Source organism: Candoia aspera, chromosome 5 (assembly GCF_035149785.1).
Source record: "Candoia aspera isolate rCanAsp1 chromosome 5, rCanAsp1.hap2, whole genome shotgun sequence".
Classification (NCBI taxonomy): domain Eukaryota; kingdom Metazoa; phylum Chordata; class Lepidosauria; order Squamata; family Boidae; genus Candoia; species Candoia aspera.
This window is the reverse complement of record NC_086157.1, coordinates 106,424,976-106,441,915: the sequence shown is the minus strand read 5'-3', so window position 1 is coordinate 106,441,915 and position 16,940 is coordinate 106,424,976. Positions and strand designations below refer to the sequence as shown.

Below are 16,940 nucleotides of genomic sequence, written 5' to 3'. Positions count from 1 at the left end.
AATTAATACAACTGTTTTGGAATAATTTTTTCATTTATCATATTTTTATGACCACCCATCTCCCCCACACAGAGGACCCTGCCCTGGGCAGTTCACAATAGAACAATTTAAAATTCAAGAAAATCATAAATAATGCCAGTAATCCATAAATATAAAATGCGATAAAATCCAAATAACGGTAGATCTAATTCCACCCATAAGGTGGAACTCCATCACAAAACTATGAAAGATGACAGGCCAGTCTACTCGCTAGGGGCTCATTTTCAGTCGTTAATTTTTATGTGCTGAAAAGAGATTGAAAATAAAGAGGAAATTAGTTAAGCTAAACTGATATTTGAGATCTGCAACTGCAGATGGCAACAGAGCACAGAGGGTACTACAGAATCCATAATTAAAAACAATGTTGTGATTAACATCTGACCTATTTTTTTCAACAGTATATACAAAGGTGCAGCTAGGCAGGTATGACTTTATCCTTACTTCTAGGAGAGAACAACAATGAAAATGGAGGCAGCTGTTATTTTAAAGAACAAATCCCAATGCAAACTTTCTTTGGTGACTGTATCGGCTTCAAAGCTTTCCAAACCGTAAAACCTATCTTAGCTTGCCAGCTGGCAGAACACCCAAAGGAAATAGAACATATTCATCTAAGAGATGGCAAACTTGTAAAATCCTTCAAGAGCACTTGGCAGCCATTTATTAATTCTATGAAATCAAGAGACACTATGGGCAATAAATTGTAAAAGTTTCTCAGTGTTGGTATTCATGAGCATAGCTGTGCGTAGCTTTAGTTTAATGTTTGACTGCATTTATTTCATTTTTTTAAGAGCAGTATCTTTATGGAAATACTGAAGATAGATCACTTTCAAAACATACAAGAAAAAGAAAAAGAAAAAGCTTGAGGGGGGACACCCATTTCAGAAACTACAAAATATGAAAAGGATTAAGACTTTAAAGCTCTTTCTCCCTTAATCTTTGAGACCTCAATCTGGCAAAAGATGCCACAGCAAGGAGCCCTCTTATGCAATCAGTCACATCCCATCTCACTTTAGCAGTGAAGGAAGGCACGTACCTCAACCGTTTTACCCCACCACCACAGCCCCAAATCATGCTTTTTTAAATTAGAAGTTGATAACTTGAAATTACAAAGCAGTATGGGAAATTAACAGAAGTAAAACACACAGGAATAGGACAATCCCATTTCACTGTTTTGCAGAGCAACTGCCATCAACGCCCCCAAAACACAAAGAATTGACAGGTAAGCCTACATTGCTTCTTGTGACAAACCAGGTCTCAGAGCCCTGCCTGAGAAGGCAGAGTATAATTTATGCAACAGGGAAGGGAATATGTCACTTCCAACTCTCTCCATTGAATTATTTCCAGTATTTTGCCTTCTTTCCTCTCCACAGAAACTGGCAACTAGTTTTCCTACCCCTGAGAAAAAGGCTCTTTCTTAAGAAACCTTCCCACTTTTTCTTCAGGACCCTTGCCTACTTCCAACCTCTATTTTCTACTCCATCTCTGCATTTATTTTGGACAAAGATGATTTGCTTGGGGAGAGAGAATGCTGGGAAATTTCCCATCTTACACTGCATTGGTGCTCTGTGGTGTGGCCTCAGATGTTTGGTGGCTATAGCAGACTGGATTGGCTTGAAGAAACAAGAAATTTCCTCTAATCTGCATTACAGAAGAAGCCACCTGTCATAGGAGTCTTTGCCAAAAAGATGTATCAAGGTAAGTCCTCTGTAATTTTAATCATGTTTAATCTCTAAATTAAGGAAAGCAAAATATCACTCAAGATGTAAAGCGTAGCCAATTATCTTGTTTCTCCATTCAAAGGTTTCCTACTCTGATTTGCAGAGGGATATGTTTACCTGGGACCAGAAGATCCTTAACTAGGAATTGCACAATGTTCTCCCTTCTTGAAGAACCACAATCGCGTGCAATAGAGATGAAGAAAGAACAGTACAGAAATGGAATAATCACTTTCCTTCTCCAATATTCTTAAAAAGCCTTCTCTAACCTGGCGCTTCCAAATGCTTTGAACCAATTCTCAAAATACCCCAGCTTTACTGGCTAGAGGGAGGTGTGAGCTAAAGTCCAACATATCTAAAAAGAATGGGATTGGGGAAGGCTACATTAAAAACCAGTAGCAGCATGGAGTGGTTCCCATTCCAGTAGCTTAAACATAAGGAGGCTAATAGCTAAATTTCTTTCTTTTCTAATGAATAGAAAGGCAGACCCATTGCTATAAATGGAGCTGCTATAAAGGATGCTAATTGATGGCATATGTTTGTGTAAATTACTAAAACAGATGTACTCCTTGAAGATAAAAGAGAATCTATATTTCAGTTCTGCCCGCAAAAGCGAATGAGTTAAAAGAACAAAGCTACTTAATGATATTACCAAGTATACCACAACGGGCATTTCTTACTGTATTTATTTTCTACAGAAATAAATGAATCACTGCAATGTAGGATGGTATTCTCCTAATTTCCAGGGAGAAGCACCAATGGCTTAATTTCAGTATAGTAAGAAAAATACTTAGGCCAGAATTCAGTGACCTCCTATAGTATAGGACAGAGGCTATCTGCACATAACTGTTGCTGTTTTGTTTGGGGGGGGGAGCAAATAAGATTTATTTGCGGGGGGTAGTAGACTTATTAGGTGCCATTAAATTGGTGTCAACTCTTAGCAATCACATAGATAGACCTTCTACAGGATAACCTGACACTTCAGGCCTTCCACCGGTGCACCCATCACCACTGTAATTCAGTCTATCCACCTTGCTGCTCTTCTTTCTTTCCATCTTTCCCAGCATTGTGGATTTCTCAATGGAGATATGGTTCTTCACCTACCGTGTCCAAAATATGATAATTTGAGCCTGCTTATTTGTGCCTCGAATGAGAACCCTGCATTTTGTTCTTTAGTCCATTTGTTTGTTTTCTTAAAAGTTTAGAATTGCCAAGCTGAAATGTAATTAGTGGTTTCACAAAAATAAAATGTAAGCAAAGAAAGGTGTAATATTTGTAGAGTCTGAGGTCAGGGAATTAAATTATGTTCAGACATACCTGTGCTGCTCTCAAACCAAGATGATTATTACTGCATCGATTTTTAAGCAATAACCCGGTATGGGCCAATAAAGTATTATAAATTTCTTCTCTTCAACAAATCTCCAATTAAGAAATTTAGTATTTAAAAAAGAAAACAGACTACTGAAAACATGTTGGGAAAGAGAAGTCAAATTACTGTTTGACAGAATATTGATTCACGAGTTGAAGTGTTATTTCTGCTGCAAAGACAGAAAGAGGCAGGTCTATAAGGAGTTTGAAAACTGTTTTAATATTATCTCCACTTCTAAATTATGAAGTATAAAATATGTTTAACTCTGCTTTCAGCATAGTGAAATTATTAGGTGGTCTATTTAGTATATTTTGGATCCCTGTAATAATCAGAAGTCATGGCTTAAAAGTAGATTAATCTTCTCAAATGGATGTGATCCAAAACTTTTTTAGGTTATGGAAGCTACTACTAGAGATAGGAAAACAGCCTGGACACGACACTTGTCCTAAACATCAGCTTGGCCCTTTTAAATTTTTCACTGGTACCTTCAAAAACCCTGAAATAAGCTTGCCAATGTTCTAAATCAATACTTGAAAAATGCTACCAGATGCTAGTCCTGCAGCCTGCTACTCCTTACTCAGTTCCTCCAAAAATACTTCGTCTGAAACTGCATGATTGTCAGTGAGAGAAGACACACTCACAACACCATGCAAATGCGTAAGATTTTCCTTATTCATATTAACAAAATTGTAGCTTCATAGAAATTAAAGCACTGGTACAGAAATCTTAAATTAATGTGGGTTCATTGCCAGAATGTGAATGCTGTAACGGGGCTTTCTAAAATTATTATTTGTAGCAGCAGCACTTTCATTTAATCCATATGTGCACACTGAACAGACCAGATGCTAAATTCAGACCCAGCATACTATTTTACAGGGTGCTATAGTTTTTAAAAAATTTCTCTATGCCCACCTCCCCCACATTCTGTTAAGTTGGGAGGGAGGGTGTCATCCCCACTAGGCAGACCAGACCATGAAATCAACTTCAAAGGATGTCTAAAATCACTTCTATTGATATTGGCTATAACAACAAAACTTTGCAAATCTGATTGTGCTGTACTTCTTCTTCCTTATAGTTCAGTGAATTAGGTAGATGTTTGCCTGAGCCATTTCCTAATGTTATACAGATATTCTGGACTTAAAAAATGCTTTAGCCTCTTTTGCATATCTCTGCCAAGGTCATCTTCCTTCCTTTCTATAATGGGGGAGGCAGCTGATGGTATATCAAATGTATCAAAAGGGTAACCATTTGCTCCCCCTTTCCCTGCCCAGCCTCCTCAAAACCTGTAGCAGAATCCAAGCTCTGACCACCTTACATTCTGCTTATGGTAAAGGTCATCAGATTGTGCTGCTTGCTTATTCTAGCTCTGCTCTCAGCTCTTGTCAAGAATAAGAATTCTTACAACCAAAACTGGCAACCTAATTTGCAAGAGAAAGTCCACAGTTCAATAGTATGGGATGAGATTGGCACTCAAAGGTTTGCAGGTTCAGTCAATAATAATCTTAAGTACAGAAAAGAAAGACTCTCACGTTAAATCCTGGGGGGCTTCTACCAATCATTGCTAACTTTGGGGGGAGGTGCCTTTGAGCCATTTATGACTCCTGGCAACTGCCTGAGCAAGTCCCTGGAATTTTCCTAGTAATATTTTTGGAATGGTTTTCTATTGCCTTCTTCTATCTAGGGCCAAAAGTCACCCAGCTGGTTTCATGCTCAAGGCAGGACTAGAAGTCATGGCCTCCCAGTTTCTAGCCTAGTGCCTTTAACCGCTACACTAAACTGGCTCTCCCTTGCTGACTAAGTATTGCCAATCTGGTGCATCTTGAGAAGTTCTAGACTAGGATTCCCATTAGTCCCACTTAATAGAGACAATGGAGGGATTTTAATAAGTTGTAGTTAAAAATAACTGGGGGGACCAGGTTGCTTTCCCTCTGTAGACAGAGGGAATTACCTGATTCATTATAAAGGTCTTTAATACTCTCTTAATGTTCTGACAGTGAACACAGATTTTTTTTCTTTTATTTTTTGAGGAGAGAGGAGAGGACCAAATGTTGACATGCAAAACTGTTGAGCACTTGCAGATGAGCAAGCTTGTTGCAAGCTTAAAACATCCCCAGGGCATTCAGATATAAGTACTTCCAACTTCAATGTTTGGGGTCACTGCATTTCCCAGCACACAGATGGGACTATGAATTATTAGAATCTCAAAGAAATACTTTCAGCAGTTTTTCCCCAGGAGAAGTATCCAGGAGTTTCCATTCGCAAACCAACACAGACTTGTAATTCCATACCTGCCAATTAATGTCTCATTATTTCTTGGCTTTATTGGACAAGTGGAATGCCAACCATGCAGGCTGTTCCAGCAAGTTGTCAAAAACATAGAAAAGAGTAGTTGAAATTAACTTCTCAAGAGGATTTCCAGTCTACAACATTTCTGTAGTCATGTGTATAAAATGATTTTCAAATGTCATTCTGATGAGCAAGCTAAGTAAGTATATAAAGGATAGGTCAGATCTAACCTGTTAGATAGGTCATAGCTGACTTGGAAAAAGTATTTAAAGAATGCTCAACAGCAGTTCTTCACAAAACTGGAGCAAGGTTTCCAGCCTAGTATTCCTCAGTATTTTTGTTACTGACTTAGATGAAGAGAAAACACCACAAAAGCATGAACTAGCTATCTCAACAGCGAGAAACGATCAACCTGTCCTGTTCAGACTAAGCACCAGACCAGTTCTCAAAGAATATTCTTTATTAAATAACTATTTACAATAATTAAGGCCTTGTTATGCGAAGACTTGGCTAGCAAGCCCAACTGGGCCAAACGGATTCGACTGGAACACGACGGCTGGAGGCAATGGTTCTCGAACTGGAACAGTACTGAAACAACACTGAAGCGGAATCTCTGACTCACTGGACCCGGAAACAGGACTATGAACAACAGACAGGGATGAACTGAAGACTTGAATCAGGACTCGAACTCGGAACAAGGCTAGACCCAGCTGAGGGTTCTGGACTAGGCTGAGTACTCTGAACGAAAGGCTTGAAGACAGTGAGCAGCAGTCAGATCTAACTAGGTACTTAATCAATTATTCTCAGGAAATCCTAAATTCACAACAGTACTAGCAGTGTATCGCTTGCAATTAGAAGGGTTTTTACACTGTGCACTTGAATGCTTTCCTCTCTGCAATCTCAAAGAGGAGGTATAAGAACAAACAATACCTATTATGACAACTGATGTACCATTTAAACAATGGCAGAAAGATATATCTAAGTTTCTATGGCAAGGGAAAAAACCAAGAGTTAAATATAAAATACTTCAAGATGGAAAGGAATGAGGAGGATTGGGACTGCCTGATTTGAAACTGTATTTTGCAGCCTGCTGCTTAGTCTGGATGAAAGAGTGGGTTTTGCTGAGAAATAAGAGGATCTTAGAATTAGAAGGGCACGATCTGAGGTTCAGATGGCATGGCTTTCTATGGTACAGTAAAGTTGAGGTTAATGTAGTTTTTAAGAATCATTATACTGGAAGTGCCATATTGAGAATATGGAACAGATATAAACCCAGGCTGTGCCCGAAAATGCCTTTATGGGTTTCAGCACAAGAAGTATTTTACAGGAAAGAAACAGCAGGTAAAGAAAAATGGTTAATTTATCAGGAGTTGTTAGAACAGGAACATGGGGAACATAAGATGAAATCAAGAGAGCAACTGGCTGCAGAGGGATTTAGTTTTCAATGGTTTTCATATGCACAGTTAAGAGAAATATTTAAGGTAGATAACAGGACATTTGGAACTGAGCAGCAGAAGACAGAATTTGAACTTGAACTATGTACAAATGATGAACATGGAATTGCTAAAATGTATAAATTTTACTGAAATTTGAAATGGAAAAAGAACAAGGGAAAGACTGTATGATAAAATGGGCTAAGAACTTTGGACACAATTACTGGTGGAAGAGTGGGAAAATATGTGGTTAAAAGGATTGAACTTTACAATATTGCCAAGACTGCCAGAGCATGCTTCTTCTCCTTCTTAGCGTTTTTCCCGTGCTGTGGCAGGGTCTGCTGCATATCCATCTCCATTTGGCTCGATCCAAGGCATCTTCATGCTAATCAGACATATTCATAAATGCTACTGAGGATTACAGTTCCTCAACAACATGCAAAGTTACTTCCTTTTCCACTGCATGTTGTAAAACATGCCCAGAACTGAGTAAAAAGAATTAGTTAACTCTGCAAATTTTGAGATATTACATAGACATTTATAAATAAGAACTGGACTGATACTGGATAAGCACGGAGTACACTGTAGACAAAAGGTTTATTAACATTTATTATTAATAATAAATTGGATATTACAGTATATCTTACAGTCTGTATTTGACTGCTTAACAGGTTATTCACAGAAAGATCCATAATGTTACAGTTTTATGCAAACAATATTAAGTCTCAGATTCTGTTGATGATATTGTTTTCTTGTATCTTTGTAGTTTGTTATGATATACTAGTCTACAACTGAAATAAAAATGGTTGTTGTTGAATTATTCCATTATTGAACCATACTTCAATGTTCAGGGTAGGTTCTTTGACAGAATCCTGAATTCTGGGAAGTATACAATATTTTTCTCATATACAGCTTTCATTAAGATACTTCTTTTACCTTTCTCTACACACTGACTTTCTGAAGAAATGCATGTGTACATTTAGACTTCTGACATTAACTCAAGAAATCAAGAGCCACAAAATAGCAGTTTGAGTCTTAATTTTTTCTTTGATTGTTCTTTCTTATGTTTCATTTGATTTCTATCCAATAAAACGTCCCTTTATCCGGCTAAGCACTGGATTTTCACTGGAATCTTCCTGGGAGTTATATAAATATTTTTCAGTTCACTGGTGAAAATAATCAAAACCTACATATTCAAAATTCCTATGTACTGTACATCCAATTTGGTCTGGTAGGTTAGGCATGCTAAGGAATGTCGGTTGGCGGGGACTAGAAGGCGTGCCTTCTCTGCTGTAGCACCTGCCCTCTGGAATATTCTCCCTTCAGAGATCAGGATGTCCCCAACCCTGTTGGCCTCCATAAGGTCGTGAAGACCTGGTTATGTGCCTAGGCCTGGGGCCCCAAGTGTGTTAAGAGCCCCATTTCTTGGCTATACTAACATCTATGCATTGTATACTTGGCGACCATATATATTTATTTTGTATTGTTTAATTGTTTCTAATTATTTTAACTGTATTATGGTTTTTATGAATGTGAGCTGCCCAGAGTCATTTGTTGAGATGGGTGGCTATAAAAATTAAATAAATAAATATTTTCCCCTAAACAAAGGGGAAAACAACACCATGGATTCCTACCAACATCAAATAGTTGCCATTGTAAGAGACTATATGAAGTAGTCAGAAGGACAATCCATAGTATTAACTTGTACTTAATCTTCCTTTTGCTAGAAGTTAAACACTCTTCAAGAATAACATTAAGAGCATACAGATGTCTACAAAAGTATTTTTTCATGTATTCTGATCAAGCATTCTTTATAGAACTTAGTTTTCCATGAATGTCAAGTTTTGAGACAAGCACAACATAATTTAGCTCACAGGATTGTATTCTTCAACTATTCCATTTCTTTTTTTAAAAAGGGATTTACCAATCCTTAAACAATATTTTGTTGTTATACCATAATTATAAAAATTGTATAAAGAAAAAGTAAAAGTAGAATGAAAATTGTTATCTTTTCCACAAATTACCACAACAACAAAGTAGTCAGACAACAGCAATGAAACTAGAGATGATGAGCTACCCGTGAGAACAGACCTTTTGAACCCACAGTAATAATGGTATCTTTGTGATATGAAGAAGAAGGGTGAACAGATCAGATATCTAGGATCACATCACTATTGAGCTCTGTAACGTGCCTGTAACTAGGGCCTGCCATGTCCTCAAGCTAAAACAAGAGAGAGAGAGACCTGAAAAGATTAAATCAAAATCAGTTTTTAAGATACTTTCACTGTCTGTTTCAGCCAAAACAGAAACGGTTTTCTCTCAAGCGTTATGTACTTTCTCAAAAAGACAGATCATTACTCTAACTCAAACATTAAAAACAAAAAACAATGCAATAATTCAACACTGTCAAGAATAAACTCCTTCCCAAAGGAATTTATCACCATCATCCTTTCTATATTATGTGTTGCATAAAAAGGAACTCAGTGGGTTTGGGTACTTAAATATTTTCATTTATATGCACCTAAATCTAAGGCATTTCTTAAACATTTATATCCAATCTTTTCACCATGGAGTGCAGACTTTTTAAATCTACACTGATCCTTTGAAGTAAGAGATAAATTTAAACACAGCTGAAATATAGTCACTTGCCCCAGATCATCTGGTTAGCTTCATAGGATGGTGTTGGGTGACATGTATATTATATTTCTACAAGGTGGATTCTATAAAGTACTACTTGATTTATGAATGTTTTTAATTCTATCATCTCTATCCACATAAAATGCATGAAGATTGGAATTAGGGACAAAACCACAGACATTTCAGAAGAAATAACAGTTTCAGTATTTGATTCTGTTTCCTGCCCTCTAAACCAGAAATTAATTATCCACAATTTTTATTCTTTACTCTCTTCTATAAAAACTCAAATAAATACAGTCCTATATTCCTTTCACAATAGTGGCAATCTTTTCACTTTCAGTCACATAACATAATCACACACAGTGATTTGTTCCCATTTAGCATGGCTATACTGCATCCTTCTCATGGCAACACTATCGTCTCACATGACTAAAAATGCCTTTTTTCGTCAATGTACATCAGTGTGTACTTCACTTGCCACAGGCCTGTTTAAACTGCATGAATCCTCCACATTCCTCTCCCATGTTCTAAACAGAGGACATAGAAAAAGGATCTGAAGCAGCTTGATAAACATAGCTAGGCATTTTAGATCTTGGTGTCCTTTTCAACTCCACTCAATACTAAATGTTGCTAGTAGGTGGAAAAGTTTTGAAAGTGTTAAAGAACGATGGCAACAGCATTCCCACCTGCAACTTTCAAGTAGAGTTACTAGATTCTGGCTTGGGAAAATATTCAGAAATGTTTGGGCCTTTCACTGGGAGAATCTGTTGGGTAGAATAATTATGTTCTCAGAAGATGCACATTAATACCTGAATTTGCTATATGAGGAGAAATTTAGATAAGGAATTAGTGCACTTCTATCTTGAAGATTTATTTTATGTTTCCAGGTTTTCTTATGTACTTCTAAGTCTGATTCTCTGTTTTCACCAGGAGAAATGAATAATTTTCTACTGCACAGGTACTGCCAGTTCAGATGTTGTATATAACTTTAATTGTTACTGCAAAGTTACAATTAAAACAGGCTTTTGCATATATTTGAACTTGCTTCTCTTGCTGACCAATAGATCTATCTGCAGAAGGAGGTTTTGGAGAGAACAGAAAGAAGAAAGTTCAGGCATATGTTATGTTTGAACGGAGGAGAATTATGTGAGAACCAGAGAGTTCTACCAGGTTAGCTTTTGTTTTTTTGTTTTTAATTGTCTCTAATCAGTGTGCTTGTGAGATAAGTTGATGCCTTTGCAGGAGACTTTACAGAGCCCCATAGGACCAGATACCTGCTCTAGGATTTGGCAGAAACTCATTCACAAATAGCTGCTGAAATAATGCATCAACTCTTGCCACATCCTAGTTCTTTTGCTGCCCCAAGCAATCTGATCTGGGTACCAGTGACAAAGCTATTACAGTTTTCATTAAGAACAGAGATATGCAGCAAGAGAAACATGGCTATCAGTTGTAGCCAAGATATAAACCAGATTCATCTCAGCAAAGGCTGGAGACAGTGGCATTTTAAGATATGTTGTGATCCCACCATGCTTACACAGACAGAATTGGATGCTGGCTCTAGAAAGCAGCAAGTGGATTTCTCTTAGAGAAAATAACATTCCTGGGAAGATTCTAAAAGCCAAATTCAGTGTTTGGAAAAACAGACTTTTGCTTACCACAGCAACCAAGTATCATTTTCCCCATCAGCAGTCAATTTGCACTCTTCTTAAGGAAACCGTATACCTCCCAGTTTTGCCCTGCTCCTTTTGTAGCCAATAAACTGGAAAGCTGTTGAGGTTGTCATTATTTAACAGAAACACCTACTCATTTATAGCAAATACATCACCTTCTTGCAAGGATAATTGGGAATTACTAAACACAATTGTCTAGGATGCCAGGGCTTTTTTTTTAATTCCCAAGAAATCAAGGGAGCTTGGGGCTACCTTTATAAATAAGGGGACTGCTGCTTAGCAACAAGTAAACCATACAGTTCCTGTCCACTTTTTTCCCTGAAAATTTTACCATTTTGGGCAGGAAATACAGCCTTTGTCCACCAAACCAGAATTCCTGAAGTGTTGACTGCAGAATTATATTCAGTGTTTTGCATCTCACGTAAAAGAGAACTTAGGTTATGAACCAACTCTTCTTAATGACAAGCATCCCAATTTATCTTTCACATTGCCTTGATCACCATCAAAAACGAACTGCAGAAGTTCTTTTTTTTTTTTTTAAAGAAAACTGGAGCATGAAAAAAGACAGGAATAAAAGCACAAGCCACTGCCCCGAAGAAAAATGTCATGTGGTCTTAAGTTTTGTTGGAGACTGACAAAACCTTCACAAAACCAGCAGATTCCAATGGGATCCCTAAGAGCCAGAGGAGAAATACATGACCTCTGAACACATAATTTCCAAAAGGGAGCCTTGATGGAAATACTTCAGCAAAGAGGAGAAAAATGCATTCAGTCCTGAAGCCAATTATATTCTTGAATTTCATTATCTCCCCTGGTGCTATTAGACTTCTTGGAGATCAGTCAACTCCACGGTTATAACATGTCCTGAAATAATTTTTCACAATACAGTGGATGTTGTTGAACAGGATCACCATTCCAAGAATTATCTGTCTTACTTGGATGAATGACACTTGGCAGCCCCATTTCCACACCCTGTGCCAAAACCTTGTCAATAATGCTGTAATCCACATGTAAACAGCAAATAACCCTATTGTAGGTGTAAAAGATGACACCTAAAAGTGTGACAAAAGAAACATAGTCATAGCCAGGGAGACTGACGAGCTGAATATCCCAGCATACAGAAAAGATGAGAGGAGGAACCAAGGGAAAAGACTTCCCTCAAAACATTCAGTCTTATAAACTCCACATCCATCTCAGCCTGGAAACAAGCCAAGTCTGAAGAGTCCTTAGCGACTTGTTTGGTTTGAGTGCTATTTTTCAAATCGACTCATTGTAGTGCAAAGTGGGGATCTGTTATTAATTCAAGATTAGTCTTTCTTTTCTCTATTTACCAACCATTCAAACCACCACTTAACGTATCAGGAGAAACAATCATTTTAAGTGTGTTTCATCATTTCCCACTGAAAATGTTAATACCAAGACTCCATCCACAGGCTTCCATATAGGTTTGTACAACCTGTGTGAATGCTGATGTGTTCTCAGAGAGTCCAAACTAAACATTTGCTTTGCATCCCACATAAAAATCACAAACACTATAAACTCATCAGCAGGCAACAGGGTTTTTTCATAAATATCAGCTGCTATACAAGTGGGATCCATAACAAATGTTGCAGAGTATAATGGTCCTATTCGGTATTCCAGCCAGCCAGTTTCTTTCAAAATAATCCATTCAATTCATCCTCAGACCACAAGGGCTGCCTTTAGGGAGGGAGCTGGCCCTCCAGTTTGCTGACACCCATCTTGTTGATGTTGCTTCCTCACACAGTGCATAATTAATCTGTAAAATTCATTACCACATGATGTGATGGTAGCCACTAACATTCCAGGCTTTAAAAGGGGAATGGCTAAATTCATGTAGAACTAGTGATCAAGGGCTATTGTTCTTGAAATCTCCATGTTATCTTCAGGGGAGATAACATGCCTCCAAATGTTTGCTGCATGGAACAATGGCAGGGGAGGAATACATCTATATCTCTTGTTTATGTGCATCCGGGGGGGGGGGGGGGGAAGTCATGCTAAGAAAGGCCTGATCAAGCAGGGCTATCCTTATGTTCTTAAGAAGGTACTGTTTTGTCTTTTTAAATAATCTATATATGGATTAGTATTCACCCTTGAACGGCTACTTAATTGCAGAGATGCCAATCATGAGAAAGATGTGATATTTATTTCTATTTTCATTTATCAGATATTTCTATCAGCCATCACTAACTTGCTTCACCCAAGTTCACTTTTAAAACTATACCACACACATGAAAAAAGTGTTACCTCTCCATGTCTTAAAGGAGTAATTGTTCCTCTTGATACTCCCATGCGAAATAGAGTTTCTGTGGCCTGCACACAAAAAGAGAGTTTATTTGAAATAAAGTTATCTGCTTTTTGAAATAACAACATTCACAGGACAAGACTTATTAAGAAGACAGTACCACAGAATTCAATGGGATTTCAACTTTTAATAAATATTTTTTGTAAAAGTCCTTACTATTTATACTATATTTATATATATGCTTACATAATGCTTGACCAAAGGAGGACTTTTGGAGAATGCTCTGCTTTGTTTACATGTTGTAGCTGATGATTCAGGGATTGTTAGAGATAAAAATGCATGACAATCCATATACCCAAAAAATGCCTCCAAGATTGAGTGGTTTTGGATATCAGGTCCCTCAGATCCAGGGATTTTCCACCTTTAATCTTAGGTGGGGTTGCCCTTCCTATTCAAGACTGGTGAGCAATCGGGGGTCTTGCTGGATTCACAGCTTCTATTCAAAGAGCACTTGGTAGGTGTAGCCAAGGAGGCCTTTGCACAGCTTTATCTTCTGTGACAGTTGCACCCCTTCCTGGATCAGCAGGCCTTTCAGACATTCATTCTTGCCCTAATCTTTTGGCTTGACTACTGCCATGCACTCTACACTGGCTACCCTTGAACACTACTCGGAAACTTCAAATGGTCCAGAATGTAATGGTGCGGGATTGAAGGGCATGCCACGATATGCCCATGTAACACCACTGTTTCACAAAAGCTGCATTAGTTGCTGGTGTGCTTCCAGGTGCCGGTTATTACCTATACAGCCCTACATGGCACAAAAACCATTTTTTGAGGAATCACCTCTCTCTCATAATTTCAACCTGTTCAGCAAGAGCTGGCAAGATGACATACTTTTTGTCCCTTCAATTAACCAATGCCCCCATCAGGACTCAGGAGGTGCACCTTCTCTGTTGTGGCACCTGCTGTCTGAAATGAGATTCCCCCCATAGATTTGTATAGTTCCAACACCAATGATGTTCCAGAAAGCCTTAAATGTTCCCCCCGGCTTACATAGAGTGTATGTAATTCCCTTTTTGTGCATTGTTTATTTATGCTGTATTTTTTTAATTGTTCCTTATTTTATATTGTGAGCCTCCCAGTGTCATTTTGTGCCAGGCAGTACCTAAATCTAATGAAATAAATTAACTGTGTTTATTAATATTAAAAGGTTAAGTTTATAACCAGCTTTAAATCTACCTCTCAGATAATTCAGTGCAAGAGTTTTAATGTTAAAGAGAAAATACAAAATTTTCCAAAAATGATCATTCTTTTCTCAACATTACTAACGCTAATTAAAACAATATAGAGAATGGTCAACCAAAACACTGCTGTGATCATGATACAAGAATTCAGTGGTTAGAGCTACAAAGACTCATACTACAGTAAGAAGAATTACAATGGGTTCATTAACGTTCAAAATATGTAGGAAAATAATTTTTAAAATACAAGCAATATTTTTCTTTATAAAGTGATTATTTTTGATTTATGGATTACATTCCTATCCTGTCTCCTACGTTTCAGGTAGTCTTAATGCATTTTTATTTCTTTGTACTTTCAACTCTGGGTGAGATGGAGGGCAAAGAATACAACTGCCTAGTCAGAGACCTCATTTTATTAGCTCATTTACACCCACAAGAAGTTGCAGCCAGCCCCAAGACTTAATTCTACATTCACCTGAAGACTAAAGGGGTGACAACTTCATGCAACCTTGTGTTCTTCAGAACTGATTTCTTTCATCAATTCTTCCTATCAACATTTTAAAGATATTTCAGCAAAATAGAGCATTCTGTCAATACTGCTAAGCCTCCTTTGTTTCTATTGAGAGCCAACGGGCTATGTGACTTTCCTTCTTCCCCAGCTGATAAGAGATCTTCTTTAATGTACTCACACAGCCAAACTCAGTTGTCAAAGCTTCTTAGATAAAAGAGTGTCTCACATAATTGGTGAACCCAGGAGTTCTTGACAGAATCACCACTCACGCATGCTAAGAAGATTAAGTATATTTCTGAAGTGTTCTGTTTAAAATAAAGTTGGGGAAAGAGGATGCTCATCACAGGCAAAACAAGTACTACTCATTAGTAGTAAGCTTTCTTTAAAAAAACACATTCAGATGGAATTTCTGGCAAGTGAAAGATAGTATTAACAGAAACACTAAATGAGTGCATAAATAAATAGGAAGAATGGAGTTTAAGACAAAAGATATGAAAAAATAAAATTATAAAGAATATAGGTGCTGAAGAGATTAAAAATAAATAGCACACTTTAGTAACTGGGTTCAAAGAAAAATATTGCAATAATCATACATGGTACTGGAGAGTCCCTCTCCCTCAGCCCAATTCACCTCACAGGTTGTTGTTGTGGGAAAAATAGGAGGAGGAAGGAGTATTAGGTTATGTTCCCTGCCTTGAGTTGTTTATAAAAATAATAAAGGCAGGATTTTTTTTAAAAAAAAATTTAAATAAATAAAATAAATAAATCCATACAATAGAACATCACTAAAAATCTTCAAATGTTAATAGTATAATACATGGAGCAAGTTTTCAGCAGCTCTGCAAATCTGCATCAAGGGGAAAAAATTGTCATAAAAGCTTAAAGGTTTAAAAAATAATCTTTCCTAGCAAGGTCTAAAGACAGAATTCAAAAGTCCATGTCTGTTGAAGAAAGAATTTCTTCCTTCAATTAAACTAGAAGGAAGAATATTCCCTTAGTTTCTGGTGCACCTTCAGTATTCGCTCCGGGCAGAGAATACCCTTCACAGCAGATGCTGGGGGTGCCTGGGAAGAGTGCCACAGCATGAGGAGACTCCCCTAAAACAATGTCCAGTTCCATCCTAAAGATTTGCCAGAGGACAAGTAAGGCATTTTTGCAAGTTTGCTCATCAAAAGTGATGTTGTTATTATTTGTATCTACTTTTCAAGAGCATCCAAATTAAAATAAATACAAGCTATACCAAAAGGATGACCAAAGTAATACAAATAATGAATAAACTAAGATCAGATTATTTAAAACAAAATATTGCAAAGCAATTCTCTAAAAGCAGTGATTGTGTAATGGTTGCCTAATCCCAAATACTCAGTCTCACAAGCTCGGGCTTAAAGATAACTGATTTATTAAAGGAATAGTATGCAAATACAGAGAAAGCTGGGAATGAGCAAAAGCGCACCAAATACAAACTTAAAAGCTTTGCCTGTAAGCTAGCCCCGCCCCAATCACCCGTCAGTGCGCACCCCCTCCCAGGTGCTAGGAACCGTTACACACGCCTGGGAAAGTAACCTTGAACAGGATCGCAAACCCAAACACACATTCCAAGGCTCCAAAACAACGGAGGGCGGAGGAATGGAAAAAGCCTGAAGGGGCGAATGAACACGGGAAAGAACTTGACATGTGAAACATTACAATGTTAACAGAACATTGAAATGGGAAACATGACAGATTGCATGTAAAACATTTTTACGTGGCACCTAAATCTAAACAAATTTTGGT

The 16,940-nt window shown here is 37.6% G+C and overlaps 1 protein-coding gene across 1 annotated transcript in view; it reads right to left on the bottom strand.

Annotated features, from left to right (window-relative positions):
- TMEM135 (transmembrane protein 135) overlaps window positions 1–16,940 on the bottom strand; it is a 175,627-nt gene that overhangs the window by 90,767 nt on the left and 67,920 nt on the right. The window contains exon 5 of the mRNA XM_063305905.1: window positions 13,418–13,483. Within this exon, the coding sequence (XP_063161975.1) occupies window positions 13,418–13,483 (66 nt within the window). The remainder of the gene's footprint in view (window positions 1–13,417; window positions 13,484–16,940) is intronic.